Source organism: Lissotriton helveticus, chromosome 1_1 (genome assembly GCF_964261635.1).
Source record: "Lissotriton helveticus chromosome 1_1, aLisHel1.1, whole genome shotgun sequence".
Lineage (NCBI taxonomy): Eukaryota > Metazoa > Chordata > Amphibia > Caudata > Salamandridae > Lissotriton > Lissotriton helveticus.
The window spans coordinates 469,234,235-469,258,100 of record NC_136057.1 but is presented as its reverse complement, the minus strand read 5'-3'; the positions used below and the strand labels follow the sequence as shown (position 1 = coordinate 469,258,100).

General features: G+C 41.6%; 1 protein-coding gene across 4 annotated transcripts in view; it reads right to left on the bottom strand.

Moving 5' to 3' along the window:
* The window catches only part of SCUBE1 (signal peptide, CUB domain and EGF like domain containing 1), a 2,199,864-nt gene that overhangs the window by 230,940 nt on the left and 1,945,058 nt on the right, over nt 1-23,866 (bottom strand). For all 4 annotated transcript variants that reach the window (XM_078673869.1, XM_078673871.1, XM_078673868.1 and 1 more), the window contains one exon: nt 12,097-12,258. In XM_078673869.1, coding sequence (XP_078529995.1) covers nt 12,097-12,258 — 162 coding nt within the window. The remainder of the gene's footprint in view (nt 1-12,096; nt 12,259-23,866) is intronic.

The window sequence follows — 23,866 nt, the reverse complement described above, 5'->3', positions numbered from 1 at the left end:
GTTCCCCACATATATACTAAAGCCAACACCTGACTCAACAGTACACGAAGCCCTGAGACCAACGAAGGAGAGACCCCATGGGCCGAATCCACCGTTCAAACATGGCAGTGTTTGTTCGCATTGTTGAAAGCTCCGCATTCTGCTTAGTCCGTCGTTAGTCTCAGGGCTTTGTATCCTGTTTAGTCCATTGTTGGTTTTAGCATATATGTGGGGAACATGGCTGACAACGATCACCCGATCTAGTCGACAACAGATGGCAACGTGAGCGTTAGCGGTCCGGAGCCTAAAAGGTGATGAGGCGAGTTAGTAGAAGGGTTCACCCGCATAGTTGAGTTAGCAAAATCTTGTGGTCACTTGGAAGGTGGGCTAAACAGACCGCTGTTGTTAATGTTCATGTTTTTTCAAAGTCAGGGTTTGTATAGGACCATCTTGTGAGAGGTAGCCCCTCCAACTGTTTACAAGGTTACTGAGATCGTGTTGGGTGTCTGCCATTACCTTACAAAAAAACAATTGATGGACAGAATGCAGAACACTGTCCTACATTCCCCCAGTACAGAGATCTGGGGCTAAATCCATTGTTTTTTTGCTCACCATGCCATTCCAGTTTGGACACAGCCATATGCAAATCAGTCTTGACCCTGTGCCCAATGGGAACAGTGCAGCCCGAACTGCCAGGCCAGGTCCTCCCTGGAATGGAAACAAGCATCCTAGTACCGGTTTTGGGCTTTCAGCCCTCATCATCCAGGATAGCTTGCCTCCAGTGGCATGGACAGCACAGGACCCATGTCTGTGCATACCCATCCCACTCGGGGTGACACATGCAAAAAGAACAATTGATGGACAGAATGCAGAACAATGTCACACATTCACCCCAGTACAGAGATCTGGGCCTAAATCCATAGTTTTTTTGTTCAGCATGCCATTCCTGTTTGGACCCAGACATATGCAAATCAGTCTTCACCCTGCACCCAATGGAAACAGTCCAGCTCGAACTGCCAGGCCAGGTCCTCCCTGGACTGGAAACAAGAATACTAGGAACGGTTGCGGTCTTTCAGCCTTCATTAGCCAGGATAGCTTGACTCCATGGAGAGCACGGGGGCCACGTCTGGGCATACCTGGGCCTAACTCCATCCTTTTTTTGCTCACAATGCCATTCAAGTTTGGAACCAGCCATATGCAAATCAGTCTTGACCATGTGCCCAATGGGAACAGTCCAGCCCAAACTGCCATGCCAGGGCTTCCCTGGACTGGAAACAAGCATCCTAGGACCAGTTTCAGGCTTTCAGCCCTAATCAGCCAGGATAGGAAACTGGGTGGCATGGTGAGCAAAAGAATCATGGATTTAACTCAGACCTCTTGACTGTGAATGCTTCAATTTGTTCTGCATTGCATCCATCAATTGTGTCTTTTGCTTTCTCGCCGTAAGTGTGACGGGTATGCCCAGACATGGGTCCCGGGCTCACTGTGCCACTTTATTCAAGAGAGGTGAATCCCCCAAACCAGTCTAAGGATGCTTGTTTCCAGTCCAGGGAAGACCTGGCTTGGCAGTTTGGGCTGGACTCTTCCCATGAGGCACAGGGTCAAGACTGATTTGCATGTGGCCAGGTCTAAACTGGGGTGGCATGGTGAGCAAAAGAATGATGGATTTAACCCAGATCTCTTGACTGGGGGTGAATGTTTTGATTTGTTCTGCACTCCATCCCTCAATTGTGTGTCTTTTGCTGCCCTTACTGTAGTGTAGTTCCTATATTCCCAATTGGCGCTGCGCATTGGAATAATATATCCTATAGAATTGACGTAGGACTTAGGTCGACTCGGTCTCTATTGAATATATTAAACTTAATTGTGAGTGCCAGCTAGCTCAGAGGTCACTAGAAACTTTCTCGAATGAACAAGGAGGGATTAGTCTCTGACAACCGCATAAACATGACAACTTTGTTTCCCCATGATAAAACGTATCTTCAGAGTCGTGGAAACAATAGATAGATATTTCACTCAGTCAATCGTGCATGCTTCGTTTCATCAGAGGTGCAGAGAAATAGAGAGACAGGCGTTTTCAATAAAAGTATTTATTGAACAGTCTTCTTTCTCATGCAGAAGAAATGAACTGCTAGAATCGTAATACTGGTTGTAAAGTATAATGCGTACAGCAAGAAGAGTATTATAAAATAATACTGTAAAAGCATGGTATGGTTTCTGAACCATAAAATACATACATAAATAACAAAGCCTAAATTACTCAACTGGTGCTTCTAAAATACGCCTACCCCGATGTACCCAACCTAAGTCTAGTACGAGGGAAGAAGTAAGTGTGGTGTAGCATAGGTTTAGTTTTTTTTGCCAAGAGTCTATCCAAGATTTCTCTTAGGGTCTTCTCAGCTCCGTACCTTGGTTTAGAATGAAGGAGGTCTGGTATCCCTGTCTCTGGACACGATTTCCCAACACCCAGCAAGGGGAGCTTGGAAACACTGGAGCTGGATTCTCAGCGAGAGAAAGGCAGTCTCTCTGTCACTGCGTCAGCTGGAGGGTCGGCTTCCTTCGGCACTTGCTGTAGCGAGCTGCGCGGGCAAGTAGATAGTCAAACTGCTCCAAACCACTGTGTGTTTGCTAGGGCAAGCGTAGGCATATTTATAACTTGAAGGTGCCTGGATTGACGTAATGTCGAACATATTAACGTCACTAAAGAACGGTAGTTCTTTGAAAACGCCATGATTTCTAGGACAAATCAATATTCAAGAAAGGAGATGTCCCTGACTGCTAAAGCTGAGTTTTCCAAGAAATCGTTGTGGCTTTTTGGAAACTAGTGGAAGTAAAATGTAAATGTAAATGTAGCCGTACTTGTAAAGCGCACTGATACTCCTGAGTGTCCTGGCGCTGTACTCATACCGCTAGGGAACCCTTCCTGGTTTTTCCCCGTGAAATGTCCACTCCTGGGCATCCCCAGGGTGCAACCAGGCATCCCTAGCGCTGTAGGGGGCCGTTGTGGAGACTAAGCAAGCTATTGCCCAGAGTTGCAGCGTGGGACCCATGCTTAGAGTAGGCACCGAGGCGAGAAATCAGGTCCGAGGAATTATGAGCCCAAGATCCGCCGAGACCAGCTAAGGCAGGAATTGAACCCTGGTCTCGGGCCAGACCTCTGCATCAGGGTCTGCCGCTCTAACCATTGAGAAGTAGCCATGCCTGTATTAGGACTGTATGGGCTATGTCTAAATATGGGTATGATTTCTATGCCTATATAAGGGTAGTGTGAATTATACCTATATAAGGGCATAAATCGGGAAAATTACACTTGGGTCCTAAAACGCTATACAACATTACCTTGCGGCAGCCATTCGAGCTTGTTAGAACAACACCTTGACTATTTCTTTGCAGGATTTTTTTATATAGTGGTTGTGGAGAGTCTATCAAGTAAGCTGGTTGCCCAGGGTTTGTGCCATTTGCTCATTTTTATGGGATATTATGACCACTTTTTCAGGTCCGCACACATCATTGAGGGTGACTTTGAGATTGTGTTTTCACCAACCTATCACTTTTACGTGATTTATTTTCTGACTTCGTTCTTTTCTTTCCTTTACTACTTGGACAGTGATCGTAGATTGACATAGTGGCATACATGCTTGTGTTATAAGACAAATATTACATCACCTGATCTTGCTAAGAGTTCCCTGCGCATTGTACGGAGTAGATAATAGACATTGTTTTTGTTATTTTAGACTCAAGCCCCTGAAGAAGGGCCAAGAGGCCCGAAATGCATTGGGCATGAAAGTTGAAAAATAATACTTTCTGCAACGTCTGGATGTATTGAATTTTCTGTGACTACAACAGAATAAATGATGGCACTTGCTAAAATGAAGAAGGGTAAAGCTGAAGGTTTAGATAAAATCCCAGGCAACCTATATCTTTCCGAACCTGAGATCTGGAGCGTGATCCTTAACCATAGTTTTAATGCGATCTTAAAGGGCGCAAATATCCCAGACTCTTGGTTGGGGCGGAAGTGATAACAATATTCAAAAAGGGGGACAAAAGCAACCCAGCAAACTAGAGGCCCATTAGCCTGATTGATACGGTACAGAAACTATTCTGTAGACACTTGCTGGAGAGGCTTCAATACTGGATAAGAGAAGGGCAAACAATGTCTCCCTTACAGAGAGGCTTTAGAGAAAACATGAGCACTGTTGACCAATTGTTCAGGTTCTTATTGATATTGTGGAAATATGTGGTCATTAAGAAGGAACATGTTTATGTTGTGTTTGCGGACCTGCAAGCCGCTTTTGATTTATTCCCCTGGGGAAAAACAGTGGGAAGCCTTACATAAAACAGGGGTCCCACAATATTTATTAGGTACTATTATTAGACTCCACAGGGATAACTATGCCCAAGTTAGATGGGGGAAGAATGGTGAACTGACTGACCGGATAAGTGTGAACAGAGGCGTGCGACAAGGATGTGTACTGGCGCCCACTATGTTCACCCTATACATCAATGGATTAATTGAAACACTATCTGATTGCAGAGGTGATCCCCCCAAACTAGCTGGCCAAGCAGTGGCATCTCTGCTTTTGGCTGATGACACCCTACTTATCTCTAGGACCCCGATGAGGCTCCATAACTTATTGGATCTCTTTTTAGGATTGTGCTGGGAATTTGGGCTGGAAATTAAAGTAGCGAAAACCAAATTTATGGCTTTTAATCCTCACAAATTGCATAGAGGAATGGGCAAAATAGGCAAAACCTTAATAGAGCGGGTGACCCAATTTGACTACTTGGGGGTTAGGTTGACAAACTCATTACTATGGGCCCCACAAGTTGTAAAGGGCTATTTAGCACTCCAACATGTAAGCTCTGCATTAATAAAAAAACAGAAAAAGTCAGTCTACAATCATGTTGCCCTGGTCATTAAAGTTTATCAAGCCAAGGGCGTGGAGTGGTGGCATACGGCGCAGAGTTATGGGGGTCACAATAATGTTGGGATGATTGAAAAAACCGAGAACTTTTTCTTGAGATCAGTCTTGGAACATCCCTGAAATGCTTCCCGGACTCCTAGGCACTTAGATCAGGGGCTCAAAAATTTAGCAAATGCGGTTAGCTTTAGGCTCCTTGCTTTCTGGATTTGAGTTTGGTCAACCAATTCCCCACTCCGCTTGTGACAATCATTGCTTGATGTGATGGCATTAGATGTGTAAGGGAATATCTTGTGGCTAAAGTATATTAAGAGCTGGATGCTCAAATTGGGTATGAGTGAGATTTGGACCAAGCCGGAAGGTATTGAGAAAAGATCTCTGACGAACCTAAAAAAGAGATACTGGGATTACATTAACATACAGTGGATCAATGGGGGAAGAAGTGGGGAACTAACAAGGAGGTTTCTGGATCTCAAAGATTATATGTATCAAGAGGAGTTTTTGAATACCATAAACCTCTATTAACGAAATCCCTGTTCTTAAAATTCAGATACAGCATTTTGCCAGTCAATGATTTCTGCAGTAATTGGAATGGTGCTAACATATTTCCAACCTGTCCCGCTTGCTTGGCTGCCCAAGAAAATGAAGAACACTTCTTGTTTTTTTTGCCCCGAATATACTGTGATCAGACAAACCTGGCTATTCCCTATATGTCACATTCTATCGGTGAATCGCTTAAAAGATATTTCTTGAATTCTCAGAAGCAATCATACAGAGTGGTTAGTTTTCACCCTGCCAGATATTTGTTGCACTCCTGGAGATTAAGGATTAGGAAGATGAAATTCCCCACAAAATAATGTTAATAATTATGTGCTGTATTGGTTCGAGGTAATTTAGATTATGTTAATTAATGGAATTTTATATTCTTATGTCAGGATATTTGGTATATGCTAGTTTATCGAGATAACTACTAGTGCCCATTAGGGTAGCTACCGAATGCTGCGATGTGAATTAGATTATCAGCTTTATAGTCCATTTAAACTGTTTTTAGTTTTTATCTAGTAGAACTGTATAGGCTCATTATTTTTACTATTTTGATCTATAGGTTTTATATGGTGTTATGAATGAATGAATGTAAGTAAGTTATTCTATATGTTGTGATATTGATGAGCTTTTATGTTTTTTGTAGAATCCGAATAAAGATATTTTCTACTAGTGGATGTTATTTGTTTATTTCATTCAGGACTCAAATGCATACAACAAATGCATACCAGGTCCATTAGAAGGTGCTTCGCAGTGACATGTGTCTTACTACCATCCCCCCTGTTGTCCCGAGTAGTTTCTTAGCCTTCTCAGAATACAGGATGGGTGAGATAGAGCAGCATCGAAGTCCAGACATCCATGCAGTGGAACTGGGAATCAGAGAGTGGCATAGGAAAGACCTCTATGTCTGTGGCAAGTGTGCCTGGTCACTTGTAACTTGGCTGCACAGCTTTGAATGTATCACATGTTTTTTGCAAACAATAAAATTATGTCACTTAAACATTCCTATCATTTTCAATCTTTCCTTTTTAAAGTTTCATACAGTGTACCAGCTGTACAATCATTTCAATTGTTATTGAATTACTCTTTTTTTACAATCCCTACATTTATTTAATCGACATTAGAATCATCAAAGAAAATGATAATAAGGTGAACATTGGCCTGTTTTACAATTTGATATACTCTCATATCTTTATAATAAATGCCCAATGCATTTCGGGATCGATATCCCTTCTTCAGGGGCCACTTTAAAAATAAGAAAATATTCTTGTTAAGCGTATGACTAAACACAGGGTGGTCTCTCTGTATTACTTATAAATGATTGAAATTTGTAAACTTCAGGACTGCTAAAAAATGCTAATTTACTTAGGTGTCCTTATTATATGAAAATGAAGCTATCTTAGGAATCCCATCACCGTGTGCAGACAAGTGCTTGTAAGAAGAAACGTTTTTTTGTATAGGGTCACTTTTTTGCAACTTCAAAATGTGTGGAATTGTAAATCACATTGCGGTTTACACGGGAAGGAGACTGCACCCGGTTTATGTGTCTCATAACAACATGCAGAATATAAAAAACGTTCAGTGAGCAGAAAGCTTTCCCCCAATACATTCCAGAAAAGGCCACTTACTGCTAAAGATGACGAGTATATGATAATATTTTAACTCTCTATAGGCTCACTCCGCATCTGCATGACTTGGAAAACGGTAAATGTCAACTTCAATCTCAATACAAAACCACTCTCAACTCAATTACAGGTGAGTCTATATTTTGAATAAACGTACCTCTGCTCTGTTTCCTCGAGGACAAACCGATGCGATGTGGTATGTATAATTAGTGTAGTAGTGGTATGTATAATTAGTGTACGATAAACAAAAGCCACTGTCCCTGCCAAATAATAATAAACAATGGCGCACCTCCTGCCAAATGTGTAAATCAGGCCCCAAGCTTAAAGTGATGTTGTGTTAGCTTTGGGTTATAATACGTGAACGTATTTTTAAAACAAAGCACTTAAAACAGAGGAAAAGTACAGCTTTAGTTACCAATTAAAAGTGAAAAACCACTGGAATTCTAAAGAAATTAGTAGCAGCCGGATCCATAACTTGCACAGCAGCTGTGCAAATCATAACTCACATACCAGATAATTTATACTAATAGGTAACAACACCTAAATGCAAACCTTAATTAAATAACATCGCAGGCCCAAACCAATAAATATTACTACGTTTAGAGGCTTCTCATTCAGAGTAAAAGGTAATGTGGTCTGCAATCTCATCGCTAAGGTTATTCATATTTCTTATTGCATCTTGGACATCAAGGCCGAGGAAAGGTTACTCATTTGCAAACACTAGTACTTCATTGTGTGTATCTTCTTTGAGTTCATAGACTGCAGAATATCTCTGCCTATGTTCTAAATCTTTAAACACCATTCATTAATAAAGCAAATGTTCTCATAAAGATCTAGCTTATAGGAGGCAACTTTGTTTTTAAAATAAATATGAGAGCCAAATACATTTAAAAAGGTTAAGCATTTTGCTGAAAAGCCTACTTCGGATCTAATCAAAAAGGGAAGAAATTAAGAAACCAATACATTGAGACGTTCCCACCTAAAGAGGGTTCGGGGAGGGGCGGGGGTTCTCTTGTTAGCACTGCCTCCTGAGGAGAGCCCGGACACTTTTTATTTTACAAATAAAGCACTGGCCTATAGCCTTTTTCATTGGCTTGTCACACTAACCATCTCAGGCCTACGGTGTTGAACATAAGCTTTCCCATAAGGCAAGCATTGGCATTCAGTCACAAAATTATAAACTTGTACACAATTATAGTTAACAAGCTAAAACACACCCCACCTACTGCTCTTCAAAACAACCAAAAGCATACGTGACCAGCAGGGCATTACAGTGCCGGTTAGGAATATGTGTATCCTGACTTCAGTAGTGAGAGTTGCGTATCACAACTGTGCCCTGCTGAGGCTAACAACTTTTTGGATGTAGATTTATTTGACGTCACTTAACATCATAGGATATCAGCCTAGCCATTTACGTTTCTTTACTGAGGAGTCTCTTTACTTAGATGGCTTTGCAGTCATTATGCCAGTTAGCTTGCTGGTGCCCCTCATGTGGTGTTAGTATGCATTGGAGTGATGAACAAAAAGTCTGTGTAGTTAATCTTTCAGACTTTCACAGCATTGCACAGTGTGAAATAACCTACTTCAGAGTCTTTTGTCAGCAAAAGGGCCATCAAAGTGAACACTCCACTTCAGAATTTGATACAGCCCACTGTGCATCACTCCGAGAATCATTGAGAGAGGCTGATGCATTCTTGCTCCCATTTGACAGCAAGATCAGTGATGGTCTCCCTCAACGCTGACAGATTTGCTGTTGACTTTGAGAACAAAGGCAACACCTGATATTTAAGTCAGCTTCACAATCAAGCATTGGAATGAAATAAGGAAGAAGAAAAGGATGAGAGCTTCTTCAGTGAACCACGGACAGTTTTTCTGCAAGAGGTCCAAGATGCTCATCATGTGCCACTTCAGGAAAAAGGCCATCTGCCTTCATTGCAACTATTGTTGGGTAGTATTGAGTAGTTTCATCAATATTCCAAGAACCACCGATGGCAGAGGCTCCACAGACTTATATTGGATGGAGATACAGAGACAGGACACGTTCCTTAACATATCCGTTCATAACCACAGATGACAGAATAGATCACACCATCAATTCAGATTGAAGATCATATTTTCTGGGTCCAAACCATCAAAAGATTTTCCAGTGCACAACAGTGTCATGTTTCATGAATATGGCAGTGAGAAAACTTAATATCAACACCTCTATCTGGCAGGTAAAAACATCACTAATTTTCAAAACATTGCAATTTAACCTTTGTCAAAACGTCTAGCAACTCTAGTCCTGAGCCTCCTCGAACTCACCATGGAGGTGCTTTTCATGGTATCCTCATTCAGATCACAAAAGAAAAGCCAGGAAATTAAATTCAACCTGAAGCAGTAACTGCTATTTCTGAAGAAGAACCCAAATGCGTATTCTTTGAGTCTCTGCTGTTTAAAGTGCAAAACGTTTATAATTAGCTGCAAGCTTTTCAAAGAAAATACTGCACTGCTTCCAGTAAGCAACTTTTTTATCAGATTCCCAAACTCTTTGTTCACTGAGTATTGATCCAGACCTCAAAGCCTTTTTGGCTGGTGCTATTTCATGTCCTTGACAGTCGCGGCTGGTCCAGCGAATCATTAGTGGGGGTTAGAGAGAGGGGGTTGGGAGGAGGGATGAAATGTTATTTACAAAAAAAATCACTTACCTGTTGGTCAGCCCCCCAGCTCTCTTCAGTCCTCTTCCTGGCTTCTGCTGGAACAGGAAGCAGGATAGACTACCCTGAGCCAATCACAATGCTGCATTGCAGCGTTGTGATTGGCAACCACCCAGCCTCCCGTAAGCCAATCACAGCGCTTCAATGCAGCATTGTAATTGGTCTAAGGGCGGTGGTTCGGCGATCAGATGGGGAATGGAACCCTGGGCATGTTCTCCATCCAGGCTGTAATGCAGCTTGGGGGAATAACATGCTAAGTGTGCATGAATGTTTGGCCGTCCAAACATTCATGCGCAAGTAGGAGGGTGTCCCCATTCCTTCGCCTTGCCCAGCCCTGCCCCACAAAACTGCCCCAGTACAGAAAACTAAAATGATAATAACATTGCATTATTATAATTTTATTTGTCCTTTTTTTCCATGCTGAAAGGCAGTAGAGCGACACTCCTCTGCATTAGCTGAGGAGCCGCCACTGGTCCTTGATGGTAAGTAAGGCAGTGCTTGTTGCGAAGAACGTCAATCACTGTATTACGAAAGGAGGTTTGTGAAGGTGGTAATGTGTGAGAAGGAATTTAGTAATTTTTTTGTTATAATTTTGTTTTGGTTATGATATCTGTTTTGTATTTTGTGCTGTTGTGTTGTTGTGCCATATTATTGGATCATCATGTTTTTTTAATTGTACTGTGGTTTTTGTGTTGCATTTTGTTTTGACTGTTTTATTGTGATATTTCCTGTTATTGTTTAGTTGGTTTTTACACTGATTTCTTTAAATCTTTAGCAATTTTACCAAAAGCTGCTGAATTTTGAGCACATTCATTTAAAGTTTCAGACACAAAAGACCATTTGTCACTGTCTAAGGTGGTAAAATATTCCAGCTCCACTATTATGGACAACAGTTAGCTCAAAACCGTGGCTGACTTAAAGGGCCGTTTCCTTACTGTGATAGGGCTTGAGCCTTCCGTTCTTTTCCTCATAAGCCCAGTGTATTGTATTCTCCTTCATTCCGCCCCCCACACTTTTCACTTTGGAACGCTCCATTGAAACGTGTTCAGGGGATTGACAGTGCTGCTGTCATGAGAAAGAAGTAACAGAACTCTGACAGGCGAAACTGAAATCACTGCATGATTACTTATGGATGTGAATAAAACCTTACCTGGCACTTATCTTCTCGTGGTCTCCATTATTTCACTGGCAACGAGGACAGGATACTGCTCAGGGGGTAGTGTATTGCCTTCACCTCTGATACACTATATTCTCATGGTTCCTTCTGCCAGCCATCATAATCAGTCCAATCATATAGGTATGAGTGAGGTGTGAGTACTTTGCTCTCTGTGCCTGAAGACCCTTTCCTTGTTGGCGCTGCTGCATACTATTAGGTAGGAACCTCATCACCTATTCTTTGAGATTTAGCGCAGAAGAACACTCTTATATTCCGCTCTTGAATTGTCAGCCTAGTTGGGAAGTGCAATTTTGCAACCAGTCTACTGCTATTACTGTTTTAATTGATGGATTCTTGGGAATGACAATCTAGGATTTCAGGGGCCGGTTGGCTCTTTTTGTGGCCTGGGGCCTGCATGATCTTCGAAGCTGGCAACAATGAAATAATGAAGAACACAAGAAGATACATTTCAGGTAAGGATTTATTAATGTCCATAAGTAATCATGCAGTGCCTTCTGTCTTGCCTGTCAGAGTTCTGTCACTTCTCTCTCACCACAGCAGTGCTGTCAACGTTCTCAACAATCAATCCATACCAAAGGGAAAAGGTGGGAGAGGAGGGAGATTTTACTCAACCAAGGCTGTGAAACGCATTGCATTTTGATATTCTTTTATTTCCTACAAGGATTCTTTAAAAACCTCTTAAAGCATACCACATTTCATTAGCTTTCCTATTGGGAACTAATATGAAAAATGTAATTTATGGCTTTTCCATCATGCTGCTTGCAATCATCCCAGTGCACATTTGAACTGCTGATTTATGTGCTAGTGGGGTGCTTCTTTATAAATGTAATAAATAATAATTAGACCTGATGAACTACCTTCAGCAGTCCATTCCCTTGGTTATTCTCTCAATAACAATGATAATTTGCTCATAGCATGCTGGTTTAGGTTACTTAAATACAAAACACAATAAATATTCTTTAGAGTTAGTGGGAAGCATGTACAGTACAGTATAGAGCAGGTTTCCTTTGATTCCTGGAGGCAAATATCAAAGGTCACAGGACAGTGTCAAGTCATGTTAACAACATTCTGTAAAAATGGGGAAAAAATTTACAATTTTAAAGTATCATACATGTAAATGTGAAATAGACTTGATGAAAAGACAAAAAACTTACTTTTGCAATGTGTTACATTTGTTGAGCCATCAAAATCAGTGCTAGTATTCCCCGGGCAGGCCATGCAATAGTTCTGGCCAAACTCTAGCTGGTACGTTCCAACAGGACATCGAATACATCTGTGTGTTGTAGAATTGTAATAATGCCCTGGAGAACAATGAACTGTGGGAAGGTATATTGCGGTTAAACTGTAAGTATGTGAATTTGTAACATTACATCAAATTAATGTAAAAATGTACATTACTTATGAAACCATGTAACATTAACAACCTGTTTCAAATGTAGACATCTCACTTTACTAAGAGTGCTTGTTTGTTGTCAGGACAGCCCCTTATAAATGTGTTTGAACCAAAAATGGGATTCTAGATAAGATGGTACTTTTCTTGCAGGAATAGTAGTCTGCGTAAGCCAAATGTTCGAGTGTGTTTTAAAATATGAAATCAGTTAGGTAGCTGGAATGAGTCAAGTGGAGAAAACAACAAGAATAACAAGGCCATAAGAAGCATTGGACATGGCACAAAACCATGTGACCTGTTACATATGTTTTAAGTAGGTCGGTAATATGGTCAGCATGATCAGGACACAGGATCAGATCTAGAGCTTGGCAGAGAGGGCACTCTGTAGCAACAGAGTAAAAGTGTCAACTCATCCAAAGTATCAGTCCACTTGCCTGATTTCGAGTTGGGCTAACCGCCAAGTTTAATGTGATGGGAATAAAATATACTCCCTCGAAGTAAACCTTCCACCGACGGGCCGAAGGAGTAGAGGCCATCGGAGGAAGCATATAACACCATCTGCCCTATTTAGGGGTTTTCTCCGGTCTCTCACTGCTAGGTATCACCTTTTTAGTTTATCAAGTCTATTTCAGGTAAACTCTAATGGTGAGGGACAGGAACAAAGTAATGACCTGCCCACACCATGGGAGACAACGCCCCTGGTGTGAGGGCAATCATTTTTTTTTAAAACAAACTCCTGCTTTGGGGGTTTGTTTCAGAAAAATAACAAACTTAGGAAAAGTGTGATGGCCGACCGTCATGTTTGCCTTTCTTGTCTGTCAAACATTTCCAACACTGACAGAAACGACTGTCTTAAGAGTTTGTGCCAATGTATAGAGATGTTGGCGAGCCAGCAGACATCTCTCAATTTGATGGGTAGACTAAAAGCAGCACTCCGTCTGCCTTCACACTGACCAACTCTAAATCAGGCTCACAATTTCCAAACTCTTTGATTTCTTTTTGAAAAAAGAGTTTATGTAGAGCAGTTCTTGTAAGGATGCAATGGTTAGTCCAATTATAGTACTAGACTAGAACAGCATGAATATAATACACAAAGTGAAATTAAATAAGGAGTTACGTTTTTAAAATAAGATCAAACGTTAACTATTAAAGTTTTAGAGTCTTAAGCTTAAGGTGTTCTGATAAACTTCTCAACGTCGAGGTAACATTTATTTTCAAAACTGATAATCTGAAGAAACCTCATGAACTGCTGACTACTTTGCTTTTAACCCCATGGAAGCTCATCATATTCTGCTGCTGCGCTGGGATTTACAAAAACCCATTATTCATGACGAGCTGGGCTCGTCATGAGCGTGCGAGGAGGCTACTTCATGACGAGCCCAGCTCGTCATGAGCGTCGAAGGGGTTAAATGACCCCTGGTCTCGCCTAGGCAGCACATCCGCTGTCTCTTGGAGACATGCTGTATCAACTGTAAGGGCTTTCGTCACGCCCCTTGCTTTTCATTTATGCCATGTGTGTCTTTTAAACTCCAGTTCTTTTGGATGGTCAATCCATTCCAATTTTCTCGCCTTTTGTGTTTTCGTTCCTGCCAATGGCGACTGGCCCTTTCACGTCTACTTTCTTCTGTGGACATTTATGTTGTTTTCGACAGACTATTTTCTTATTTTGCCTTGCCACAGGATTTTGGAAAGATGTGTTTTTAAGGGTGGTTAACCAACTGCCCTTAGGAGGACATGATTTTCGTGTGTGCTGAAGCAAATGCGCTTCTTCTGATGGTGCGTGCTTTATTTTAAGTTTTCCAGTAATATGGTCCATGTTGTTGATCACTTTGAAAACACAGCATTCGTGCTCGCACTGTGTATTTTTGTGCAATTTCTCACTTTCACTTCAGCGCTCCTAGGCTGACATTGTAAATTAACATTTTTGAATGTCTCAGTACAGAGAGATTATGTGTTGTGATCCCAAACACCAGATGCGGATGCTATGTATCTATATGCTTGGGACACATTCCAGTGCTTGAGGTTTCTGTTTCGCTTGTGAGCTTTATAAACGGCTTTTGCACACGCACTGTATTTATGCAATTCCCTAAATTTCCCTGCAGTGCTGTAAAGCTTAGATTGTCACCTTGAAAACACGCCATTCGTGTGCTTTTTGTGCAGTTTATCACGTTCACTTCAGTGTCCCTAAGCTAACATGGTGAATTTAGCTTTTTGGCTCAGTACAGGGAGAGTATATGCTTTGATCCCATTCAGCAAATGCAGAATTTATGTTGCTGAACGCTTGTAGCACAATTCAGTGCTCTAGGTTTCTTTTTTGCTTGTGTGCTTTAAATACGGCATTTGCACACCCACTAAGTGCTTTAGTACAATTGGCTCACTTTCACTTCAACGCTCCAAAACTTAGATTGTAAATTTAGCTTTTTGTTCCAATCAACAGATGCCTATACTATGCTGCAGTACGCTTGGAGCACACAACAGTGCTCTAGGTTTTTGTTTGGCTTGTGAGCTTTTGGTCCTGAGACACTATAAACAATTTCTCACAATCACAAAATGTTGATGCCATGTTGTGGCACGCTTTAAACACTTGGCATTTGCACAAAGATGTTAACATTTACATTTCGTTGGCTTTAGGGGAGCTGGGTTTGTGCTTGGTGGGTGATGTAACATCCTGTTGTTTAACTCAATTGCTTTCTGTTTCCCAACCTCTCAAATGCAGCTTGTAGTATTGATAATAATCTACACAGATGCTAATGTATTCACTCAGATAGGCAAGCAGACTCTTCTGTTAACAGAGCCTGCAAGATTTTTTCTTTCCCAGGCCACGTTACTCCAACCTGGTGCCAGTTTCGTGCCAAAAAGGTGCGAGTCTGCCACAAGCTTGGACACAGATAAAGTTTGGCTATATGCTATAAGCAACACTACAGCTGTTAAAATTAAATCAAACAATTGTTTTAATTATTTGGGAGTTCTAACGGAGAGGGGATTTTAAAAAAATGCACTTAGGACATCACATTTTAGTTTTAAATGGCCACATGTTTTCTTTTTAATCTGTGGTAAAGGGAATTTATTTTCGGCATTAACTTTTTTTGGGGTTGTTTAATTTCAAAGGCACTGAACTAATTGATACATTACTGACTTAGTTCAAAATGTCTTTGAGACAGCAGAGCCGGGGAGTATCTTGCGGCAGACGCTGCAATGCGTCCGAGATGCTTACTGAGCTTTTCCTCTGCTTGTTTTCATGAAGCTTGATGCGATACCCGCATGGGGTTGACTTACTGTCAAAACAGGTATAATATTACCATTTATTTAGTGTATGACTGGTGATTCAGATATTCTATTTCCACACATCTGGCACCAGATTATAAGTGTAGTGTAGGTCTTTTGATAATAGGTCCTGAAGAATCGCTACCTGATCCTTGCGACAATTCAAGGCGAGAAACATGTTGACCTGATGTTTTAAATCACTAAATTCACGATCCCAATTAGGTTAATTATTTCATAAATTAGCAAATCATTCTTTTAATTAGGTTGGTGGGCTCACTCATTAAAAGGTTCTGACACTGAGTTGCGCAACACGTATTTTAAATCACACTATACACCACCCTACACACATCACAAAAACTCAGACACCCTCACTCCACCATACGTCTATTAAAAGACCTACGGAAAAGAGCCCCCTAGTGGATGCCCGTAAGGCATTGCGGAAACAGTACTGCCTACGTAGGTAGTAAACACTGTGCACTGTTCAAATTCAATGGTCCAACTGGACCCTTATAAATTGATCAACAGTACATCCAAAGTTAATATAAATACAAACACATAAGCCATACATTAGACTTGTATTTTATGCAAGTATATTCAAGTGATTATTCATCATATAAACGCGACATTTGAGTTATTTCATATTTCAAACATAAACCTATACAAAGAAGGAACATAAATTCATTTCATCATGAACAGTAATCAAAGATATGTTACATAACAATCCTCTCATAAATGCAAGCTTGAAAGAGCCCAGCCCGATGCGTTTCGGGACATTAGTGTCCCTTCGTCAGGGGCAGCCTGTAAAAACAAAATACATCTCACCAATATGTATTCATATAAACATAATAATCAGTAGACAGCTTCAGGTGAAAACCATATCAACATGTCACCACATGAAAAAATGTCAACAGTGTTACCAATTTTATGAATGTCACCATATGATAAAGTACTCAACCATAAGTCAGTAAAAAAACAATTAAAAAACAATTACCCAAACGTAGTGCAAGTGAAAAGACCGACATGTGTTTATAAACGTGAACGTGCAGTAATGTACGATAGAAAACTCCAGATAAGAATAGAAAAGAGAAAGAAAACCTAAATGGGCCACCACCCGGAGGTCTAATAATATTACCCTACCTGGCTGAAATCTTATGGTGGGTACTGAAAGAAACGAACACTCATGGTTACCAACCACAGCCTAATCACCAAATGACACCACCAAGATGGACCTAGTGTTTACCCACCTGTAGAAGCAGGATGATAATGCCCAATGCGGGTGAAAAAACTAGAAATATCTAGTTGGTGAATATCTTGTAGGTGAATATTCACTGCGACTAAAATAACGAAAGGGGGGGATTAAGAAAAGAATGCTGGCATACAATGAAACCTACGCGTCAATATTGTAACCAAAACACTACTCACCAGCTGTAGTAGGTGGTATGTAATGCTCGATGTGCTCATAAAATGCAGAGCCCAAAAGTATGCGCCAATATTCTAAAGCACAAAGCCGTTCCTTTGTGCAATGCACCTAAACACAATAATCTGAGGGTTACCCCCTGATCCACGAAATCCAAATGCTCATAATGGAGTCAAGCTGCCTGAATAGATCCTCCAGATAGAAGCTTACCGTGGAAATGAATGAACTCGATCACCGAAAGGGATGCTTCCGTTTACTCCGTTGTCTCTTCCCAAGTTAAGAAAGTGTGCGCGACACCGCGCGCAACCTTAAACGTGCTCTAGGTAATAAACATAGACAGGGGACTGGGACATAAACAATGGCGCCGCCATGTTGGAACAGTAAAAATGCTAACAGAGTGTCAACCCCGACACATATTTGTGTTGAATGATGGAAAGACCAATCAAACAAGGTGGGTGCAGCCCGTTGGAGTAGAACTCACTCTCATCAATATCCTACGTAGATAGAGAGACATATGGTCTCGCTACTGGGCGGGGAAACCATAACAGCGCTTAGAGAACGTTGGTGATAATGCGCTATACAAATGCAAATTACAAATTACAAATAACCACTAACTCGGGGTCATAAATAACCAAAATCAAAAACATGTACCTCCTCAGAAAAGTGTCCCAGCAAAGGACAAAAAAGTGTGAATGAGACCAAAGGAAAACGAAATGAAAAGTTAAAAAAATAAATATAGAGGCAGAAAATGTCCAGGGGATATTATGCCATATGTCAATGGGCAACCAATAGAGACCTACACCAAAGTGTTGATATAGTGATCATGTGAATCAAGTGAAAAAGTACATGAAAGCCACGGGGGTAATTGGACAAACAATAACGATACAGAAAATAGTAGTACAAAGAAAAATAATTTCATTCAAGTGAACTCAAAGGTAACACATTACAACCATCACGCATAAATTGGTACTCCAAACGATAAATGTATCCCAATTCTAGGAAGTCAGGAATATTGAGGTAGACAGAATACATGATACGTCTTAAACTGCCTAAGTATGATATAGAGGAACAATCATAAACAGCTGCTGTAACCATGATATATGTGAGAGCTACTAAATCCTCACAGGAAACAGGTCATATCAATACGGTCATTAAGACCGACTGGGTGCATGGTGCCAAGTGTTTGAATCCAAAATATCTCTCTTTTAAGAAGGAACTTGTTAATGTCTATCCCTGGTCTAACCTCTGCCTGTTCAATAATTTGGAACCTCAATTATGAGATTTAATGTATTGCCTCTTCCCAATGGGTAGCCAAGCTGGAGGTGACATTCTTAGTGAATATCCTGCTTTTATGTTCTGTGATCCGTGTCCTTAATTTGTGTGCTGTCTTGCCAACATATGCTTTCCCACATGGGCAATATATACAATAAATGACATGAGCAGAATTGCAGTCACTGGTATGATACAATTTAATCCTTCTTCCAGACAATGGATGGGTAAGGACATTGCCAGTTGTGACGTTGTTACAATGGGTGCAGTTGTTGCACCTCCGGGTTCCTGCGAAATCCTGTTGGGTCTTCACACTTTGTGGAGTAGCCAATAAAGAACGTAAATTCTTGCCTCTTGTGTAGGCAAATAACGGTCTTTCCCAAAAAAAGCTGTTAAAGTTTTTTTCTTTCTGCAACAAATCCCATCGTTTAGATATGATGTTTTTGACTGCTTGAGAGACGGTAGAATATTTGGAAACATATACCATCCGGGTGGTGGGCTGCGGAGACTTTTTCTGAAGCAAATCGTTACGTGACTTGTTCAATGTTTTCTGAAGACACTCTTGAATGATGTTCTCGGGATAACCCCTTTCTCTAAACCTTTGGGAGAATTCTTCAAGTTTGGCACTACTAACCGTGGGGTCGGAGCATATCCTTCGTATTCTTATGAACTGAGAGTATGGCAGATTCTGGATCAGGCCTTTAGGGTGAAAACTGGAATATAGCAATGTGCTGTTGCGATCCGTAGGTTTTGAATAAACAGCTGTGTGAAATTTGTTATCCCGTAGTTTATGGATCTGAACATCCAGATAATGTATAGTTTCCTGTTGAATGTCAAAGGTCAAATGGATGTGTGCGTTAAGATTGTTTAGAGTATCGATCATGGCAATTAATGACTGTTCAGTGTCTTGCCACAGTAAAAAAATGTCATCAATGTACCTGCAGTAAAGGGGTATCTTTTCCCACCACAGTGTGTTAGAGATGATGTTGTCCATTTCATACTGAGACATGTAGATGTTGGCATACGATGGAGCCCCCGAAAAACCCATGGAGGTTCCTGTCAATTGTATGTAGAAATGTTGCTGCCACTCGAAGTAGCTGTTGTTCAAACAAAACTTTAGCAGTTGCAAAATAAAGATTTTCTCCATGTTGATATCAGTGGATTGTAGTAACGCCCATGCTACAACTTCTAGGCCTGCTTCGTGCGGAATAGACGTAAACAAGGCTGTGACGTCAATAGTACACAATAGAATGGAAGTTTGGGGGGTCGATTTCCAGTGCGATCAATTTCTGCAAAAAGTGAGTGGTATCTTTGAGATAAGTACACCACCTCTGAATAGACAATCTGTAGATAGAAATCCAAAATTTTTCCCACCGGGTCAAAGATGGAGCCGTAACCGGAAACTATTGGGCGGAACGGTGAATCTTGGGCATCCTTATGCATTTTGGGTATCATGTACAGTCTTGGTCGCCGTGGGTTTTGAGTAGTTAAAAATGCTTTAGTCTGCATTGCAGCACCGGAATGGCGAGGAGCTAGCCCAATGATGAAGCATGATACCCTTTTGGGTATATGATGGCCTGTGCTCCAATTGGAGCACATTCCTTTCCCTGGAACTGGAGTACTGTCTTTTACATGTGCACACCCTTATACCTGTATTAGTCCAAAATGTACCAGCCTTTTATGATTAAAATGCGCTCACATTACGATTCAAGGGGAGCTTTATATTACTGTGGGACATATTGCGGTTTTAGTTGAGTACAGACAAACTGCATTTAACAAAGCTCCAATGGTGGTTGTCTGGTTACATTTGCTAATGTGAGGTTATTAACTTCGAACATACATTTACCTATTCTTCCATCCGGCATTTTTGCACAGTCCTGATATTTTAATAACTTTGTAATTAAGCCAACAAGAAAAATAACATTGTTTTTTAGCCACCTCTGAGTGTACAAGTTTCTTCCTTCTCCATGCTGTGTGTCGCTATAAAACAGTGTGTGTTGATTTGCAATCGCCTTACTCTTATTCCATCACCACACAATGCAGCTTCGCCTATGGGCTTACCGCCCAAAACCATATTGCAATATGTTACACACATCAATTTTACCCTCCTTTGTGAGTCAAAATATGATGTATGTGCTACTCCTGAGCATCTTTCGCATTTTACCTGATTTGCTTTGTTACCTATTGCGAACTCATAGATTACGTTGCCAAACTAAGGAATTTAATTTAGGTATTATTTTGTGTATGGGGAGATAACATATTTTGTTTGCAATCACAAGTTACTTTCCCAGGTTGCTGCATGAAGATGTGGGCATTTATTTTCTTGTGGTAACATTCCCGCATGCGCTCGAGGTTGCTGTCTTGTATCTGGGCTTTTGTGCCCTTCCCACATTGCTATCTTTTGCCAATATGGGTCCAGCACCCCCTCTCTGTCCTGCTGCCACTGATTACACTTCTTCTAAAATCACAACACGTGTGTCTTCATCCTGTCGCCGCATTTATATAAATGTGCTCCTTGTTTCTGCTGCAGACATTTGCATGTCATCTAAAAAATACAGGTTCATGTCCTTAACTAAGACTTTCATCCTTCTAAATTGGATGAAATAAGGACCAAGTTGAGCTGGTGTATAGTAGATTTTTGTCATGTGTACATGTTAGGTGTGCTGTGCAAAATTATAGCACGAAGTGTTCCAAACAGTAATCATTTTGAAGGGAGGGAGACTTTTCATGCTGTGCCTTTGCCATTTGCAAGGTTACGGAAGATGTGTAGCAACTTGTCTGTTTAGGTCAAGCCTAGGCAGCTATTGAGATTGCTTCTGGGCCCAAGAATCCCAACCAGAGTGATTTAAGACAAGGGTAAAGCCTTCAGACTTAACACCACGCAATTCAACTCCACACATTTCCATTCCACACCACATATTTCAACATCAAACCAGATAATTCAACTCAACAACACAATTACACAACACACTACATACATCCAATCCACACCACAAAATTCCACATCAAGCCACAAAAATTAACACTACACCACACAACTAAACTGAACTACATAACAGTCCACAACACAAAATACTCCTCCACATATTTACACTCCATGACCTGCAAACCTACTCCTCATAATTCCACTACACTCAATATCACATATAGAGGAGCTGGCCTAACGGCTAGGGCGCTCGACCTCGGACCTGGGGATCTGGGTTCGAGTCTCGGTAACGACGCCAAAAAACCTCCTGTGATTCTGGGCAAATCACTTAATCTCCCCTGCCTAAAATGAATGCGTGTCCTCATGTAACGTAACTGGTGCTATGTAAAGCGCTCTGATACCCGATTCAGTTCGGGTCTAGTTCGTGCTATATAAAACTCTGTGTAAAAAAGTAATATTCCCACAATTCCACTGCACACCATACCACTATACAAAGCCACTTCACAGCACACAGTTTCACAGCACACAATTCCACAACTAACAATTCCAATACAACCCACAAACTTCTACTCAACACCACATACATCCACTCCATAACACATGGGTAAAACATATTGTTATTTATAACGCCAATAGCTCTGACTCTTGCAAAAGCGAGACCTTTTAGCTTTGCCAATGCTTGTTCGATCTGGCATACCAGATAGCTTTTATCTATCTGTAGACGAAAGCCTATTGTGGACCATGCCAAATAATTACAGTGGGCTTAGGGCACACTCATTGTTTACCACTGATTGGCTTTATTGTCACTCTCATTTCCTTGCTTCTTATTTGAACGCTGTTCTTCCTCTTCTGTTTGCCCCTCCCTTAAGACATTGCCTCGTTACCATTCTTTTGAACTGATAGCTTGTACGCTTCATCTGCCCGCATTTAGGGAAATACTTTTTCCTTAAGTGCTCCAAAAGAGTGCATGTTTTCTTGCTCTCCCTCTTTTGCGCTTGTATCCCCTTTTACTACCCATCTCCAGTCGCTTCCCCTGCATACAAGCCCCTGCCACCTGCTCATCTATCTTTTCTTAGCCCTTAAAGTAAAAGTAAACTGTAGGAATCTGGCTCTGCATATACTATACCAAAGTAAGTTTTGTCTGCACAGAGTCCAGTGGGTCCCCAGAGTCATAGCAGAGGCTAAATTAGATAATCACTTACAGCTCTTTTTGTGGTAGTGTGGTTGAGCAGGTAGGCTTATCAGGAGATTGTTAAGTATTTATTGTATTCACTCAATCAAGGCTGATTTCACACACTCAGAGACGGATCCAGACCAATTAGGTAAGTATAAAAAAGTTATGCTTACGGTTTATTTATAGAACCAAGCAGGACTAGGTACAGGTAGGAAATAAATACTTGCAAATGCACGAGTGTTCAAGGAAATGCAGTTGTTCTTGTAACAGTTACAGGTTGATATTGCTTTTCAGAATACTTGGAATTACACAGTAAATACTCTTTGGTTACTTTCAGATTACTTTACAATAATGCTTACTTTTCCCCATACATTAGCAATTCTACATAGAACATTTTCTAGGCCCATAATTTCCAACTATGGGTCCCTGTGGAGGAAAAATGGTTCTCGAACTCAGAGAAAAGTATTTGACTTACGAGGTTGAGGTTTCGTGGTTAGGACCAAGGTTTCCCATGGTCCAGGTGGACACTCTAGTTGCACCACCTGAGCCACTAGGGTGGCCACATGCAGAGTCGAGGGGCCCTACATTAGCAACCGGGCAAAGGGGGGCCTTTGGTTGGGGTCTGCTGACAAGCAGACCTCTTGGGTGTGGGAGACAAGCTCCTAAGGTTGCGGTCGTCACTGCAGGGAAAAATGACCGGCACAAAAATTGCACCGCCAGCGGCACCGAGGCAGCCGGTTGCAGGAGGTAAAGTGGACATTGGGGTCCCTGGGTTTCTCAGTGGAGTCTGTCATTTATGGAAAGCTTCACCCTCAGTTGGGGAGACTTCTTGGAGGTGACCCATGTCTAGGAAGGGAGGATGCTTGGACACAGTCGGTTGGGCCACCAAAGGCCGTGTAGGTGTCAAGGGCTGGGGTGTCTTAGGGGTCGGTTTCCTTAGGCTGCATTCGGTCGTAGTTGGCGTCTTTCGGACAGACCCGGTCTAACTTCCTGGACCGCTTCGGTCAAGGAAATAGTTGTCTTACAGCCTTTGGTTGTGGTCGGGGGAGACCCTCCAAGTAAAGCTGCAGGTTTAGTTTTGAAGCTTGTAGGAGGTCAGGGGTCACCGTATCCCAACTTAGGATTGCTGGGGGGGCCTCTTTTGGCCACTCGATCTCGGCCCGTGGTGGCCAGGTGCAGTGTGGTGCAGAATCACGGAGGCTGGACTCTGAAGGTTAGTCTTTGATTTGAGCAAATCCGGTGCTCACGGGAGTCAGATTGTTAGCTGGGTGCAGGGCAGGTCCTCCAAGCTCTGGGGGTCTGCTGCTGCTGAACACCCCGTTTTTTTCACTGCTGGCAGATCGCTGTTGGGACAGGCCAGTAGGGCTGGGGCCAAGTTAGTTGGTGTCCTCGGTTTCTTATTGGGTCACCACGGCTCTTCTGACCGTCTTCTTTCTTCCTTGAATTTCAGGAGGCAAGGTTCAGGGTCACCCCTAAATACTAGA